Below are 17,130 nucleotides of genomic sequence, written 5' to 3' on the forward strand. Positions count from 1 at the left end.
GGGATGATTCACTCCCCACAGCAAAATTTCAGATTTGAATGAAGATTTTTAATATCTGACACTTAGAAATACTTGTGTGATTAAGGCAGTGGTCACATTCAGTACCCTAATCATGATACAAAATTTTAACTCCACCATATAGTTAAGGACTGTTTGTATTTGGTTCAAATTTACCAGGCTGCCCATTAGAGGTAACAATGATGATGCAGGACCAAAACAAATTGAATTGCAAATTATTAAATAATTTATTATATTTAAAAATGAGCTTCCGAAGAGTATTAAGTCATGCAGCCACTACTGAAGCCTACAGTACTTACAGAGCTAAAAGAATAAATACCTATAGTATTTTGAAAAAAGCCAAGGTTTCATTTTTACTGCAGTGTACCATTATTTTTCTTCCTTTCACTGATGTGATGCTACACCAGTGGCAAAAAGTCCAATTTTCTGATCTATTCCATTATCAGTCACATGTACTCCAATCTCCAGATTCAATGTTCTTGATGGATTAATAGGTCTGAGAGGTAAACAACATGAATGAAAAATAAATGATATACTACCACATTAGTAGCATTGCTATTTCAAAATCCACCATGGATATTGTCGTGGTTTAACCCCAGCCAGCAACTAGGCACCACGCAGCCACTCACTCACTCCCCACCCACCTAGTGGGATGGGGGAGAAAATTGGGAAAAGAAGTAAAACTCATGGGTTGAGATAAGAACAGTTTAATAGAACAGAAAAGAAGAAACTAATAATGATAATGATAACACTAATAAAATGACAACAGTAATAATAAACAGATTGGAATGTACAAATGATGCGCAGGGCAATTGCTCACCACCCGCTGATCGACACCCAGTTAGTCCCTAGCGGCGATCCCCCCATCCCCCCAGTTTATATACTAGATGGGATGTCACATGGTATGGAATACCCCGTTGGCCACTTTGGGTCAGGTGTCCTGGCTGTGTCCCGTCCCAACTTCTTGTGTCCCTCCAGCCTTCTTTCTGGCAGGGCACGAGAAGCTGAAAAATCCTTGACTTTAGACTAAACACTACTTAGCAACAACTGAAAACATCAGTGTTATCAACATTCTTCTCATACTGAACTCAAAACATAGCACTGCACCAGCTACCAGGAAGACAGTTAACTCTATCCCAGCTGAAACTAGGACAGATATTTACAACAAAACATTATATAAAACTTCAAAGCTTTTGATATATTTGTAATTAATTTTTCAAAATTATTTTAAGATAGTTGAAATATTTTAGTTTATATATACACGCACATATTTTATATAATATATAAATTATATAAAATATATTGTTGATTATCAACCTCAATTATAAAATAAATATAAACACATACATATTTACAGAAATATATATTTATTTTACAATTAAGGAAGTTGATAACCAATGAAATGCAAGAACTGCTGTCTTGTCCTTTAGCCTGTCTCCCACTTCATTCAAACCAGTAGTAAACAGAGGATGAAAAATACATGATTTATTCATGACAGTCAGTCTTTTTCCTGTGCCATAGAATCCTCAAAGGTATTCACAGTTCCAAATGATTTGCACATTTCTACACAAAAGAAAGTCGGTGCTTGAAATCTGCCTACTTGTGTCTAGTAAAATACACAAGGAACCTGTTGACTTTCATGAATCCCTTAATTGAAGCAGTTTAATAAACTCCATGTATATTTCAACAATTTCTGTTTACAGTCTCTTAATTTTGCAGACCCTCCCCCCAATCAAAAAGGGGCTGCACCAACTTTTTGGTTTTCTAAGCCACAGCACTCTGAACTTAGACATGGCTGTTCACAATTGCCAAACTTGCTAAAAGCGGAAGTGACCCATGCAGAGGGTCAACATCACACATAGGTACCACTTCTGCCAAAGGTGTGAATTATATGGCTTGGGGCAGCCCTACAGCCAACACTAGCCTTGTGCACAGGCACAAATTTCATTCTAAGAAAACTGGCACAACACCACAATTTACACAGTAACTGTCAAGAAACAGATACCATGGGTACAAAAGATCAAAAGCAAATACATCATTACAGTTTTCTGTGGCTGTATATAAGCAAAAAAAAAACAAACCCCAAAACTTACCCAAACAATATGGTGCACAGCGTAGATATCACTGTCACCCACGTAAACCCTGATTGCTTGGATGGTGAAGCCATACTTTTTTCCTGAACTGTGAATTACTATCGGCTGACGAAGACTTGCAGCAGCAATTGAAGAATCATGGCTGGGGGATGAATCTTGTGAGGATGAAAGATCAGATGATATGGAATGAGGAGACATAGGACTTCCCAAAGGAGAGAAACCAAACACATCTGGAAAAACAAAATCTGCCTATTAGAGTACATTCTGAGCACACACACACAGAGAACAGGGAATTGCTTAAAGTTTTATGACACCTTTGTGTCAAAATATATCATTGTGTTTGCATGAACACTCTTTCTTCCTCACTCGGTGTGAATCTTAGTGAATGAGAAGTTTGACCAACAACCAAATCTTAGAACTAAATTTCTCACCCCATAGCTTAACCCCTATTTTCTTAACGCAAGGATTAACTTGTTAGATGTAGGCTGCCTTTTCCTTTTAGATAGGAAACACACTCATTGCTCACACTGAAAGAACAATTCTCAGTTCTCTTCCTAACAAACACTCACAAAAAGAAAATCAGAGTTTGGTAGCAGATGTCATTGTGAGTATGCCCAAAACCATCCCCCAAATCATCCAGCAGTGCTAAAGAAAGTATTAGTTGGTACTGATAGCATATTTCCATACATTCTGTATGGTATGTCTAAATATTTTGATGGTTTTAATATTTTGTACCAGCCGTGGAAACTGGTTTGCTGCTAGGTGACTGTAAAAGTGAGATGTGGTAAATAATTATTAGAAATCTTATACTAACACTATGATTGAAACAATAGACAAAAGTATAGCCAAGCAATTAACTAGTAGAGGTAGTTACTCCTAAGTTTTGCAGTTCTTTGCTCTTATGACTAGATGTTCCTGTACACTAGATGAGAACAATGTTGAAACTGACCACATGTGATTGAAGCTGCTTTAAGCTTCAAGATCAAAGAACAAGGACAAGAATAAAGACTTCAAGGACAGCCAACAAGAACTTCAAATGGGTCAGTGGTCGCAAAAGCAGCCCTTCGACTCAAATGGATCCTTCATTGCGCATGATTGGATGTAGGCAGTGCTATGATAATCAGTTGCAATCATTTTTATGTATATGTATACTAATCTGATTAATATGCAATTAGTTATTCTATATAACCTGTTAGTGCTAAAGCTGTGGTATGCACGCTAGGTGGAACTATCCCCCGTGCATCCAGCGCTGCAATAAAGAATGCCTGCTTTCTAAAACTCCAAAACTGAGTCTTAGAGAGTTTCTTCGACCGGCTTTTCAGTATCAGTACTTTGAATTCAGTTATATCTAGATAAAGACTACCGTACTTAAACCACAATATCTAGTTGGTACATAGGACAGTAACTCACAATGCTTGTACCAAGCCTCCATTTTTCTACATTCTGCTACTTCATGTAAGACCAAAAGAATTTCTTGCAACAACAGTATCAATTATGGCTTTGTTTTATTTCATTGTTTTGAAAGCACTCTGTGCTCATGTTTGTGCAAATGTAAACACAGTTGCAGCAGCATAAAACACACTTTTGTGACTAACAGGGTGACAGCTCTCGAAAGGAATGCAGCCCAGAAACATTCCAGGTTTGGTTTCCGTGCCAAGCGATGTCATGTGAGGGCAGATATGCTTTGTCAGCACAGGCGCTACTCCCTAAATGTGAGTCACCAGAGGCTCCTAGAGATCGGTATCACTGGGTTAATGCTGAAAACCCACAGAAAAGCCAAGCCTAGAGGGGCTGTCACTGTCATCCTCTGGCTCTGAAAAATGCCCAGATCCCTCTGCTTTTGCTATCTGATACATGTGGGACATGTCCTGTGACTCTCAGCCACATGACTCGGGTCAGGAACACTGGCCATCTATTGCTGTAGTTTATTTTACTGATAAACATGAATGAAGTAGGTTTTTGGACAGTATTAGGTACAGCTAACATATAAGATTTTGGTTGATATAAAGACAACATTTTTCAGTGTAAGCAAAGCTAAATTCGGATTTTATAGAATGATGCTGAGATTAAACTGAAAAAAACATAGTTTAATAAACACAGTAACTCAGTCTATACCATCTCTGAACTTAATGATTCTTACCTGACAGCTGTGAAAGAACTACTAGAATATAAACTGATGAATAACTCTGAGTATTACTTGGCTGTGTAATTATCTGTGTGTATATCATGCTCCTGTGATAGCTTATCTCAATAATTAGCATGCACTGCAGGCCCTCTACAAGCAGAAAAAATAACCATGGTGCTATCTGTTACAGGGGTATACCAAAAAAACACTTATGACATTTGAGAGAGAAATATTATTTGGAAGAGAAATATTATTTGAAAGAAAGTGTCTATACAAGGAACAAGCCCAAAGTGTTTGCAAGCCACTTGCAGTTTACAGTGTCGACAATGCCCTGAACAGGCTGAGCACATGGTCGCTACCTTTCTCATTGTAAAACTAAAACCATCTTCATGTCTCACATGCATTTTGTGAGAATGACCATTCACATTGGGACAGCATCACGGAAATGCTAAGTATTCTTTTCATTGCCACCTGGCTGTCCTCACTCAAGCAGGGGCAAAATATTCCTCTTTAATTGAAACTCAACATTTTCCTCTTGACTTATCTCATTAAAAAACACTCATGGTTAGCTGGTAGAATTACAGGTATTGCATAGGAAGCCTATGCTGTTCTTTAAACTGTATGATAAAGAAGGGTAGAAAACATGAGGTGAATCAGATGGGCCTTTCACTTCTCCAAGGTCTCCAAAACACATGCACAATAGCACTGTGTTTGCTCACCAAGGTATTACGGAGCACATAGGGCACACATGCTTTACAACCCAGAGATAGGTGAAGTCTAAGATGTCAACTCTCTCCGCCTTAGAGAGCCAGAACCAACTCTTCAACACTGCGTACAATTCTCCACTAGCCTGAGGACTCAAAGCAACCTGCTGAAGTTATTGTCAAAACCACCTTTGAACATATGAAGCAAGTGCAGGGTTATGTTATCAGACCAGCAGATACTTAAATATTACACCTACGGTCTAAAAGCAACATATGGCCAGTGTGCAAAGTTGAGACGTAATCCCACTTTTGGAAAAAATCCCTCTAAATTTGGGAAATTTGGACTTTGATTCTGAACCATTACTAAGTGAAGCACCAATGCTTCGTCTGGAAACATTTAATACTACTATTATACTTCCACTTATTTATAGCAATATTTCTAGCTTCACATTTTGAGTACTCCATGCAAGCCAATATAGTACAAACAGGAGCGTACAGGCTATTTCCACTTTTGTGACACTTCTCTCTGGCTTATCACCTTTCCTTATGGGAGAGAACTAGTCAGGCTAGTGCTGTAACAGAGTGTTGCTGTAATAAACAGCTATTCGTGGAGATGTACCTAGAAAGCTGCTTAGAACTTAAGCTACAACTCTACTGTAGGACGGGCCAGGACTGAAGCCTGCATCCTGCTGTGCATGCGTATGGTCGAACACAAAGTAGTCACCACTAAGCTACAGTTTTGCCTGTCAGAGAAGGTCCCTCAGCTGTGATGTGACCACTATAACTGGCTGACAAGATGGGACCATCTAGTAACACACATGAACAACAAGAGAAACAAAAAAACCCTGTAACATAGAATCCATTCCGGACTCACCAAAATCTTGCATTTATGTTGTAAACCATCAAGTATGCACAAATCATAACATTTCAAACAAAAAGATTTATCTCTACCTCCTGGGATCATGAGGGACAAAGCACTCGCAGAAAGGGGCTTTGTGACTTTTCCAGAGATGATCTTTATCTCTGTGCTTTCTAATCGCTGACGAGCCATGTGAGATGCAACTTCACTGGGTGGCTTTGAGGAGTTATCTGTAATGTCCACACTCTCACTTCTTCCATTTATCTGATCTAAGTGCTCTGAAAAACTGCCAACTGTACAAAGAAGAAGGGATAAACACATTGAGGGAAAACTGTGGGTCAGGGAGGGGAAATGGTACAATTGTGAGATAGGAATTTTTCTTTCTGTCCACAAGTTCATAAAACAACATTATAGAAATCTGAGTAATTCTTCCAGACTTACAGAATGCATTAAGGTTAATAGAACGAATTGAAGCAACAGTTTATGTAGTCACTGACTAAAGTAAAATGTAGACAAAAGCTAAAGCAAGTTTGGTATCTCAATATGCAGCACTCACTTCAGAGAACTTAATCATACATTTATTTTTCATGTGAACTCCTCCTAAAATAAATGAGAGGCTCCAATCCTACATAAGTTGCTATAAACTTAACAACTTTTCCAAAATCATTAAAACACTAAGCACAATTTTATTTTTAATTATCTTTTGCTTTTATTCTTTGGGTGGTTTTCTACAACACCTGTGAGGAGGAAGATACCTGGTACCACAAAACTCAATATTACAACCACATTAGTATTAGTCTATCATAGGTAATGAACTTCCACAATACTGAATGGAAGGAAGGACAACAGCATTTCAAACAATGAAAAAAAACATAAAGGCCTTGTGTCATGTGAACAACCTGCAAATGATTTCTTCAAAGATTCAAAGATATCACAGAAAAATTGTATGACCTTATGAAACAAGCACCAAGGGTAGGTTGCCTGTTTAAAGACACAGCAGTAATTCCTAGTATTTCTTTAAGGTCACTGAATATCCTGTTGCTAATGGACCATAGAAAAAAAAAATTTTTTTTCTTAAGTGTAATTAATAAGTGACAAGAGAGGAACAGATGCTTTGAATTATCATTGTGACTGCTGTGTTAATACCAACACCACAACATGGAGCTGGGGGGAGTGAGCAGGACTCAGGATACAGCACAGTCAAGGTTTTTGACAAGGGAAGGAGATGGAAATGGTTGTACAGCTGTATGGGATTGAGGAAAATGCAGACTACAAGGGCAATTAGGGGTATGTGGATAAAAAGGAGATATAATATAAGGGGTATCTTGAGACAACTCAGTGAGGTACAAAAGAGAAATAAGCTGAAGACAGGTATATGTGGAGAGGAGGTAACTGGAACCTATATATGGACAAATGTGAGACTGATATAGGCCTAGACCTGCGTTAAATATCAGGTCTTCCCACAGTTATACAAAACTCTCCTCTGAAAGTACAAAACCAGCAAGATACTAGGGCCCTGGATCCTACTGAAATGCATGCAAATACTTGTGCTGGGAGATGGATGCATAAAGGAAATAAATTATTCAAGTAGGGAATTGTTTACAACACACCCTCCTAGATTCCTAATGACACGAGTGACTTCCACAAGTCAAAGACAACCCTGCCAATTCTGAAAGGCATACATCTTTGAGATGTCTTAATTAAAAACACACAAGGGTACAGCACAGAGTGTTAGAAAACAGCAATACAGATAAGTAGATAAGTTGGAATAACTCTAGGATGATCGATCAAAAAAAAAAGTTTTTAAAAAATCACCAACTTCATCGAAGGAAGGTATAAAAATAGTGTTTTAAGTGCTCAAGGGATCCACAGAAGGATCCTGCAACAGCTCTATGGCAAAGTCATAATTTTATTCACTTGCCTAGCAGCCCTCCAGAGTCAGTGAAGTAACATCAAATGTTGGCATTTCCAAAAATGCTGACACTTTCCCATACATATTTTGATGAGATTTTATTAGTTTGAGCCTGAGCCCAAACCAGACCCCCTTTGGGGATGTTTTCATTTTAAAAGCATTTCTGAAATGCAGGACTTCTAAATCCATGAATGCTACTGCTAAACAAAGAAGATCCACAACTGTTTCTAATGTCATCATTCAAGAGACCCATTGTGAATTACCTGATAACGTGGAGCTGCTGATCGTACTTGCTGGAGTGGTTACTTCAGGTTCCTCTTGCAATATTTCCTCATTCACAAATGCAGGCTTTTCCTGTTCCTCCTGAGGTTCTGCTAAGCAGGTGGAATCATCCTGTTCTCCTTCAGCTGATATGGCCAACTTCGGAAGCAAACCAGAACTGTGTTGCTGCCTGCTACTCTCAGTGTCAGAGATGGATGTAGATATTTGTTGTCTGCATTAAAAATAAGCAAACTCTCATGCAGTTATTGAGATGAGGAGGCCTGCTATCTGATAAGCAGGACGTGGACCACTTCCAGCACCTCATTCTACTTACATTTCAGAACATTCTGAACTCCAGCTTAAAGATTCCACAGAAGGCAATATTACACTTTTTGGTTTGTCTCCTGCGTCTTCCTTTTCTTCACCTTGTGTTTGAGTGACTCGATCTATGCTACTAAAAACCTATTATAGATACAAAAAAACAACAAAAAACCCAACTCATCGCAGACATATTTGATATAAAAAGATATGCAGGCAAGTATATTTCAGGTGGTACTCTGCATGTTCTAAATGCTTATACAGTATTTCAGAGTGTATACTTCAAACTTCTTGAGCCTTTTTAAATTTCCAAGAGTTTGTGTTCTTAAAATGTTTTCCTATTTTTGCTTTCTTGGCTCCTCACATAAAGGGTCATGAATAACATCTCATTACAAATTCATCAGCTTTCTCCCCATTTCACTGTGTGAACCACGAGACTACAAACAAAATCCATAGCCTTGGGGGCTCTAGGTCACAGGATCAAGGCACATCTTGGATTAATTCAGAACCATAAAGTCAATCAAGAAAAAACCCAACAACCAACCTTAACCCTAAGATACTGACTTAATATCTACCAGTCAGTTGTGGAAAGCAGAAAAATGAATCTGAACTGACTGTGAAGTTAAGAATAAATTACTTAGCTAAAGGATTTAGTGACATGCGGAAAACAGACTCCACAATCAGTGAGATTGTAAAGTAGGTATGTTCATTCAGCGCTGGGCAGCACGGGGGGTAGTCCCGCCAAAGTCATGCGCGCCCGACTCGGCAGTTCGCCTCAAGTTTATACAGTCAGGTATTACATATTCACAATACGCCTATACATATGCATGACCTATCCCCGCTTCATATTAAAATTAGCTCCGAGAGGTCATTTCCATAGTCTCCTCCCAACTGCGCCTGCGCAGGGCCTCTTTATGGTGGTCATCTGGTGGTCGCAGAGATGAAGATAGATGACTCCTCTTCGTCACCGCTAGTAACCTCTTTCCTTGCGCAGGCTCAGTGATTTCTTGGTATTCACCCAAGCCGCAAGACCAGTCTTAGCTGGCTCTTGGGGCCTGCTCCTGCTTCTTATCAAGGACTGTCTCTACCTCATTGGCTGCTTCTTGGGACCAGCTCTTCTTATCAAGGACTGTCTCTACCTCAGCTAATTTCAACAATGTAAGCACTAAACATCATCTTTCACCCCCCTTTATTATGTCTACTGAGATTCTTTTGACTCCCCTTGTCTCATTAGAAAAAAATAAACTCTGATCTTTGGAAGTCTGTTGTTTGCTTAGCTGACAAATCACATATAGAAACTGTCAGCTGTATATTCTACAACCTGAGAGGCACAGCTAGAGATGCAATGACATAATGACATTAACAAACCAAACTATTACTGTGGTACAGAGCTTTCAAAAGGACAGAAGTTCACAGAATCACAGAATGAGGTCGGAAGGCATTTCTGCAGGTCATCTATTCCAACCACCCTGCTCAAGCAGGGTCACCTAGAGCTGGTTGCACAGGACCATGTCCAGATGGCTTTTGAAGATCTCCAAGGATGAAGACTCCACAAACTCTCTGGACAACCTGTGCTAGTGCTCGATAACCCTCACAATAAAAAAGTGTTTCCTTCCTTTCCAGGTCCCTGCTGACTGGAAGACAGTCAATGTTATTCCTTTTTACAAGAAGGGCATGAGGGAAGACCCAGGGAACTACAGACCTGTTAGTCCAACCTCAGTTCCTAGAAAAATTATGGAGAAGATCATACTGGGTGCTACTGAAAGGCATTTAAAGAACAATGCCATCATCAGGCACAGTCAACATGGGTTCACAAAGGGAAAGTCCTGTTTAACTAATTTGATGTTCTTCTATGATAAGGTCACTTGCCTAGTGGATGAAGGGAAGGCAGTGGATGTAGTTTCTCTGGATTTTAGAAAGGCTTTTGATACTGTCCCTCACAGCATCCTTCTGGACAAGTTGTCCAACAGTGAAATGAGCAGGTATACGGTGCGCTGGGTGAAGAACTGGCTGAAGGGCAGAGCTCAAAGGGTTGTAGTGAATGGGGCTACATCTGGCTGGTGACCAGTCACCAGCAGTGTTCCTCAGGGCTCAATTCTAAGGCCAGTTCTGTTCAATATATTTATCAACAATCTGGATGCAAGAGTTGAATGCACCCTTAGCAAGTTTGCTGATGATACCAAGCTGGGAGGTGCTGTTGACTGTCTCGAGGGACACGAGGCCTTGCAGAGGGATCTAGGTAGATTGGAACACTGGGCAATTGTCAGTGGCATGAAATTTAACAAGAACAAATGCCAGATTCTGCACCTGGGACAAAGTAATGCCAGGTCCAAGTATAAATTGGGAGAAGAGTGGCTGGAGAGCAGCCCTGCAGAAAGGGATCTGGGGGTGCTGGTCGACAGCAGGCTCAATATGAATCAGAAGTGTGCCCTGGTAGCCAAGACGGCAAACCGCATCCTGGGGTGCATCACAGTATAACCAGTCGGTTAAGAAAGGTGATTATCCCGCTGTATTCAGCATCGGTGCAGCCTCACCTTCAGTGCTGCATGCAGTTCTGGGCCCCACAATTTAAGAAGGATGTTCAGGTCCTTGAATGCATCCAGAGGAGGGCAACAAAGCTGGTGAAAGGGCTGGAAAGCATGTCCTATAAAGCGTGGCTAAGGACTCTGGGTTTGTCTAGTTTGGAGAAAAGGAGGCTGAGGGGTGACCTCATTGCTCTCTACATCTTCCTGAGGAGGGGAAGTGGAGAAGGAGGTGCTGATCACTTCTCCCTGGTATCCAGTGACAGGACACATGGGAATGGTTCAAAGCTGTGTCAGGTGAGGTTCAGATTTGACATGAGGAAACATTTCTTTACTGAGAGGATGGTCAAACCCTGGAACAGGCTTCCTAGAGAGGTGGTCAATGCCCCAAGCCTGTCAGTGTTTAAGAGGCATTTGGACAACACCGTTAATGATAGGCTTTAACTTTTGGTCAGCCCTGAATTGATCAGGCAGTTGGACTAGATGATCGTTGTGGGTCCCTTGCAGCTGAACTATTATCTTCAAACAAAAATTCCTGTATTTCAGTTTGTGCCCACTGCCTCTCGTCCAAGTTATCTCCAAAGACACTGTGTCATTTGCCAGTATGTGAATTTGAAAAACGCCACCAAGTCAAAATAAGGAGTTTACACAGAATGAGGATAACTACATCCACAAATCCTGTCTACTCCTCCATGCGATCACAGATACAATACATATGTGGTACTGCAGAGCCAGTATAAAATCTAACAATTAAGCCAGGACAAACAAGATATAAACATGGACTTTCAAAATACCTTTAAACAGTTCCTAAAGTAGGCCAAAGAAAATTTTTTAATAGAAAGCTTTTGAAAAATCACTGCTGCCTACTATATAAGACTATGCATGCTCATTAGTGTGGCAGTACATCCCACCAACCCCCATCCTGCCAGCAGGAAACAAAACTTCTCCAGGAAGGGAGAAGGGGAAGGAAACCCTGGAGGCTGCAGGTTGAAATTTGAACTGGCCAATCGAGATGGGCCAGGTACACCCTCCTAGCCAATAGAATTAAATGACCACAGGTCAGATTCGACAGGGGTATAAACGGGGTCCCGCCAGAGGACACGTTGGCAGTCCTCCTTGGAGCAGCGGGTCGGGGACTCCCCCACGGGCCGGGACACCGCCCGAGGTAACTCCTCGAGGGAGAGAGCCCTCAGCTTTTAGGTGAGTGATATGCGCATTTTGAGCCATCACTTTAAATCTTGGGGATTCTTAAGTCGGCCGTGTAGTATTAATTCTCTTTACATCATTGAGCCTGTGGTTTTATAAAATGTTACCAGACTTCTAACTAACTTTTGCTGACGAATAAATCTGAGTTTTAACACCTGATGGATTTGGTTAGTCGTGCATCCATAACATTTTAAATTGGCGTAGTTGGCAGGATGGTGTTAATGGAGGAATTATTACGGAGGCACAGCTGCAGCCCTTCTCCCGCAGGTCTGGACTGGGTGAAGGAGAAGTGGTCTGACCCGGCAGCGGTCATGGAGAGAGTAGAACTATGCCGCGGAAGTAGTCGAGACGGCAAATGCAGGGTGTGCGCCCTCCTGGGCACCTGCTTGATTCAAGCACAGAACCGAAAGACTGATTCTGCTAAAAGGCAAGGGGAAATAGATTATCTGAAGGTGGAATTGGAGGAAAGGGATGTGCGGCCCCTTATTGAAACAGAAGGGCACGCGGGTCCGCATGGTGGGAGCCCCCAGAGCGCTGTTTGCACGGCCCCTTGGTCGGGACCCGAACTCGGCGAGTTGCAAGCTAAGTTTTCGCGCATGGAAACTGAGTATTTGTGGAGAGTTTCTCTAACAGGGGAGAATCGGATACTGTTGAGTGATGATGAAGCGAGAGGTTACTGGGGACCGGGAGTGTTTCTGAGTGCTGGAGCGGCAGGTGATCAGTCGATAACGTCCCGAGTAGCTTACTGGGCTGGGGGTGTGGACCCGAGGGAGAGAGGAGAATCTGTTACTATCCGGGAAAAGGGACTGTCGGAGTTAACTGAAGGCAGCAGGATAGTCCGCCCAGCCGGTTGTAAACCCCGCCCCGAGCGGTCTCGATCTCGCGGATCTCGTGGGCCGTCGGGTCGGAACTACGATCCCGGAAGGAACGATCTCTGGCCGAAGGCACCGGCACTGGGGGCACCCCGAGCCGTGCAGGACGGGCAGTCCGCTGACGACATCCGGGAGTGGGATTGCTGGAGGGGAAAGCTAGAGACGAAAGGGAAGCGCCAGCAACCCCGCCCCCTCGGGAAGAGAAACGGGACCCTTTTGCAGCACTGCGAGAGGAACTGGAAGGGCTAAAAAACTAGAAGCTGCGGTTTGGGGTTCAGGCCGCCCAGTCCGCATGGTAAATACTTGCCAATGGTCTGCCGATAAAGAGCCTTATATACACATTCCTGTGGTCCCAAAACGGATAAGTTTGGAATTCTTAATCGATACAGGAGCCCAAATTAGTGTTTTAAATGAGCAACAAGCTAGTGAGCTGGGAATTAGGCCATCAAGAAAGGCTATAAACATTAGAGGAGTAACAGGGGCGACAGAAAAATGCCCCATAGCTCGAACCCAACTTTGGTTACCTGGGAAAAAAGAATGACAGCTGTGGAGGTGGCTTTAAGCCCCTATGAGGGAAATATACTGGGATTTGATGTCCTGGCAGGCAGACAATGGTATCTACCCAATGGCAGGGTGTGGAGCTTTGAGGGCAGGGAGGTAGAGGCTATTCATGTGAGAACTTTGCAGGTTGCTCCTGCACTACTGCAATCTAAGGTAACCCGTGTCCCTCAATACCCACTTCCAGCTGCGGCCAAATGGGGCATTTTGGAAGTAATTAATGATCTGGAGAAAAGGGAGATCATCAGTTGCACACATTCTCCTTATAATTCTCCTGTTTGGCCAGTCCGTAAATCAGGTGGAAGGTGGCGACTAACAATTGATTATAGGAGATTGAACAGTAATACCCCACCATTAACTTCTGCCGTCCCAAGTATTACCTCAGTGATTGCCCACCCTCTCTATGACTTGCTCTGAAAAAACAGAAAATGGGATTGGACTTTGCAACATACGGAAGCCCTTAACACTCTGAAAGATGAGCTTAAGGCTTATCAGAGACTAGGTCCACTGCACCCACGAGATCCTTTAAGGGTGGAATGGGGATTTGCTGAACATGCCTCATACTGTGGCATGTTTCAAAAGGGGCCACAGGGACCAGCCAGGCCTTTATTATTTTCTTCCACTGCATTCAAAGAAACGGAGCGACGATATTCAGATTGGGAGAAGGGGACTCTTTCCCTCACTAGAGCAGTTAAAGAAGCTGAAAAGCTGCGTACTTCACAGGATGTTATAGTACAGGGTCCTTTCCCTCTCTTAAATTCAATCCTCAATGGGTCACCTCCTCTGGAGGGAGTAGCCCAAAAGGCCACAGTTAGGAAATGGTATGCATACCTAGAAGGGATAAGCCAATTGCTCCCACTAAAGGAGGGTCTGACTAAGGTTTTCAAACTACAGCAACCTGTAAACCCTGGCCCAGCCTTGCTGGGCCAACCGTATAAACCTTCTCCGATTGAGGAGGCACCTGAATTCGTGGCAGGCTCAGATGTGCAGGGAGTGTGGTTCACAGATGCATCTGCCCGCCGAGTGGGATCAAAATGGCAATATAAAGCAGTGGCATTGGAGATTGGTACTGGGAAGACAGTCGAGGAAGAGGGTGAAGGTAGTGCACAAGTAGGAGAACTACGGGCTTTATTACTGGCCGTAAAGAATGGTGCTACCATCGTCTATACTGACTCTTACACAACCTTTAAGGGCGTTACAGAGTGGATATGTCAGTGGGAATCTAGTAAGTGGGAAGTAACTCATGCGAAAGTGTGGAGGACAGAAGACTGGCAATGTCTCCTGGCAATAGGGAGATCCTGACCTTTAAAGGTGGGATGGGTGAAGGGACATGCTTGGGATGGAACCCCAGCTGTGAAATGGAATCAACAGGTAGATCACCTGGCCCAAATCAGGATGGTCACCAGTGAGAAGGAAGATTGGGATAGACTAGCAGAATGGTTGCATATCAAATGAGGCTGCTCAGGGAAAGCAGATCTCTATTACGAATGCCGATCTTGGGGTTGGCCAGTGTCTATGAAAATCTGTGAAGCAATTCTTACAGCTTGCCCGCAATGCCGAATAAGGCTTAAGGCTAATCACCCAAACCAAGCTCTGGCCCAGCATATCAGACAAGGCAAGGCTCTGTGGAGCACGTGGTAGGTTGATTACATTGGTCTTCTGAGACCATCTCATGGGAGTGGAAAGACTCACCACATCAGTGCCCGGTGGATAATCCCGGACTTCTAACCCTGTGACCTGGTTTTAAGACCGAGGCCTAGTTTGTGCTTTTTTACAGGACCATGAAGGAACGAGTCATTCCAGTCCTTTTGCTGACAGTGATGATGGTGACAGGCGTGGATGGTGAAGATCTGGATGATAATGTCATGGCAAAATGATGGACATTAATATCGCGAGTCCTTGAGCGATCCCCCATGCCCCCCTCCCCCCGTTTATATACTAGATGGGATGTCACATGGTATGGAATACCCCTTTGGCCAGTTTGGGTCAGCTGCCCTGTCTGTGTCCTGTGCCAACTTCTTGTGCCCCTCTAGCTTTCTTGCTGGTTGGGCATGAGAAGCTGAAAAATCCTTGACTTTAGACTAAACATTACCTAGCAACAACTGAAAACATCAGTGTTATCAACATTCTTCACATACTGAACTCAAAACATAGCACTGCACCAGCTACTAGGAAGACAATTAACTCTATCCCAGCTGAAACCAGGACACCTTGACAGTCAGCTTTACCTTCAGTTCACAGCATTCAAATCACTCCCTCAAATCCACATTTCTCCTTGACCAAGTCACATACTAACCTAACCACTACTTTGCTTTTTCCTTACAGTCTAATGTCATTTAATTAATCTCTACTATAGGCTAGTACTGTAATCTTTGTTATGCTATTGCCTGCAAGATACTCGGGACACAACTGGAGCAACATGCAAACTATGTATAAAGAAAACCAACATAAGGAACATGCATTAGCATTTAACAGAACAGTTTCCCTAATGCTGTGATGAATTTTCTACAGAAAATATCAAACTATTTCCATAATTTTCTATTACCTTCTTAAGGATTCAAGAAATAACTTTCTTACAGAATCTTCCTATGTTTTGATTTAATGGTATTCATTTCATTCTTGCTCAATTTCAGTTAACATTTCTTGAAGAAACAATGCCATAAACACCTCTTCCATATGTAACATTTCCAAACCCTACAAAAGTAGCAAAATGTTTATGTACACAATGCGTATTAACATTATAGCAATTTTTACTTACTTTTGAAAATCTGTGTGAACATGAGGAAAACTGTCTTATCTCCAAATTAAAATCTTCATCATTTGTATCATCTTCTTCCTCAGTTTCCATATGGTGGTATTTCTCAGAACGTGCTACAGACAAGGGAAATAAAGTATTTGAATTTATCAGGAAGAATGAGTACCAAGCTTTAATGTTAACTAAAAGCATAATTTTATTCTTAAGATTATTTATCCTGAAATGTCAAACCACCAGTGAAATTGCACAGCTGTCAGTGGTTCTGATAAAGGAGATTTTCAAAGCAGTAAGCAAATACAAAAGCCAAAGACATTGATTATTTAAACAAGTCATTCATCACATTTTTTTAATACCATCCAATACCTACTGTCAAAATAACTTGTGTCATCTTCAGACTCCAATTGTGGAATAAATTCTGCTTTCTGCCTCAGCAGACTATTCCAGTTGAGGCTCCTGAAGAACTGATGCTGCTTTACTTCATATGCACCACCTGGGGGAGACAGAGAAAAACACTGAACAAATGATACCAAATCCTCTGACACTGATTCAACAAAATCCCTGGTCAAAAAATGCAAATTAGCATGGAAAGGCATAGTCATCACTGCAGGCAGGAACATCTAATACCCATTCCCACTACAATCTCCTCTAAACCTGTCAGAGCACCTCCCTAGCCCTGTTTTATTGCTGCCATTTCATTAACAGTGGTGACGTTGCTTTATCTTCTTCTTCCCCCTTTTAACATTTCTATTTTTCTGGCTAGGCTAATTATTATCTATCAGCTACACATTAGTCAGAAGTATCAGATGTAGTAATAGTAGTCATCAAAATGTAAATATGTGCATTAGATGAGTAAGTACAAATTAGAAAGCAATGAAGAATGATTCTTAATAGTTGCTCAATGTAAATACCATTGCTGATCAGGAGCTC

The 17,130-nt window shown here is 41.9% G+C and overlaps 1 protein-coding gene across 1 annotated transcript in view; it reads right to left on the minus strand.

Moving 5' to 3' along the window:
• The window catches only part of LOC104314058 (microtubule-associated serine/threonine-protein kinase 4-like), a 93,889-nt gene that overhangs the window by 10,780 nt on the left and 65,979 nt on the right, over window positions 1-17,130 (minus strand). Inside the window, 6 exon segments of the mRNA XM_069775561.1 lie at window positions 2,112-2,341; window positions 5,892-6,092; window positions 7,975-8,204; window positions 8,307-8,434; window positions 16,207-16,319; window positions 16,571-16,693. Coding sequence (XP_069631662.1) covers window positions 2,112-2,341; window positions 5,892-6,092; window positions 7,975-8,204; window positions 8,307-8,434; window positions 16,207-16,319; window positions 16,571-16,693 — 1,025 coding nt within the window.

This window comes from Haliaeetus albicilla, chromosome W (assembly GCF_947461875.1).
Source record: "Haliaeetus albicilla chromosome W, bHalAlb1.1, whole genome shotgun sequence".
Taxonomy (NCBI): domain Eukaryota; kingdom Metazoa; phylum Chordata; class Aves; order Accipitriformes; family Accipitridae; genus Haliaeetus; species Haliaeetus albicilla.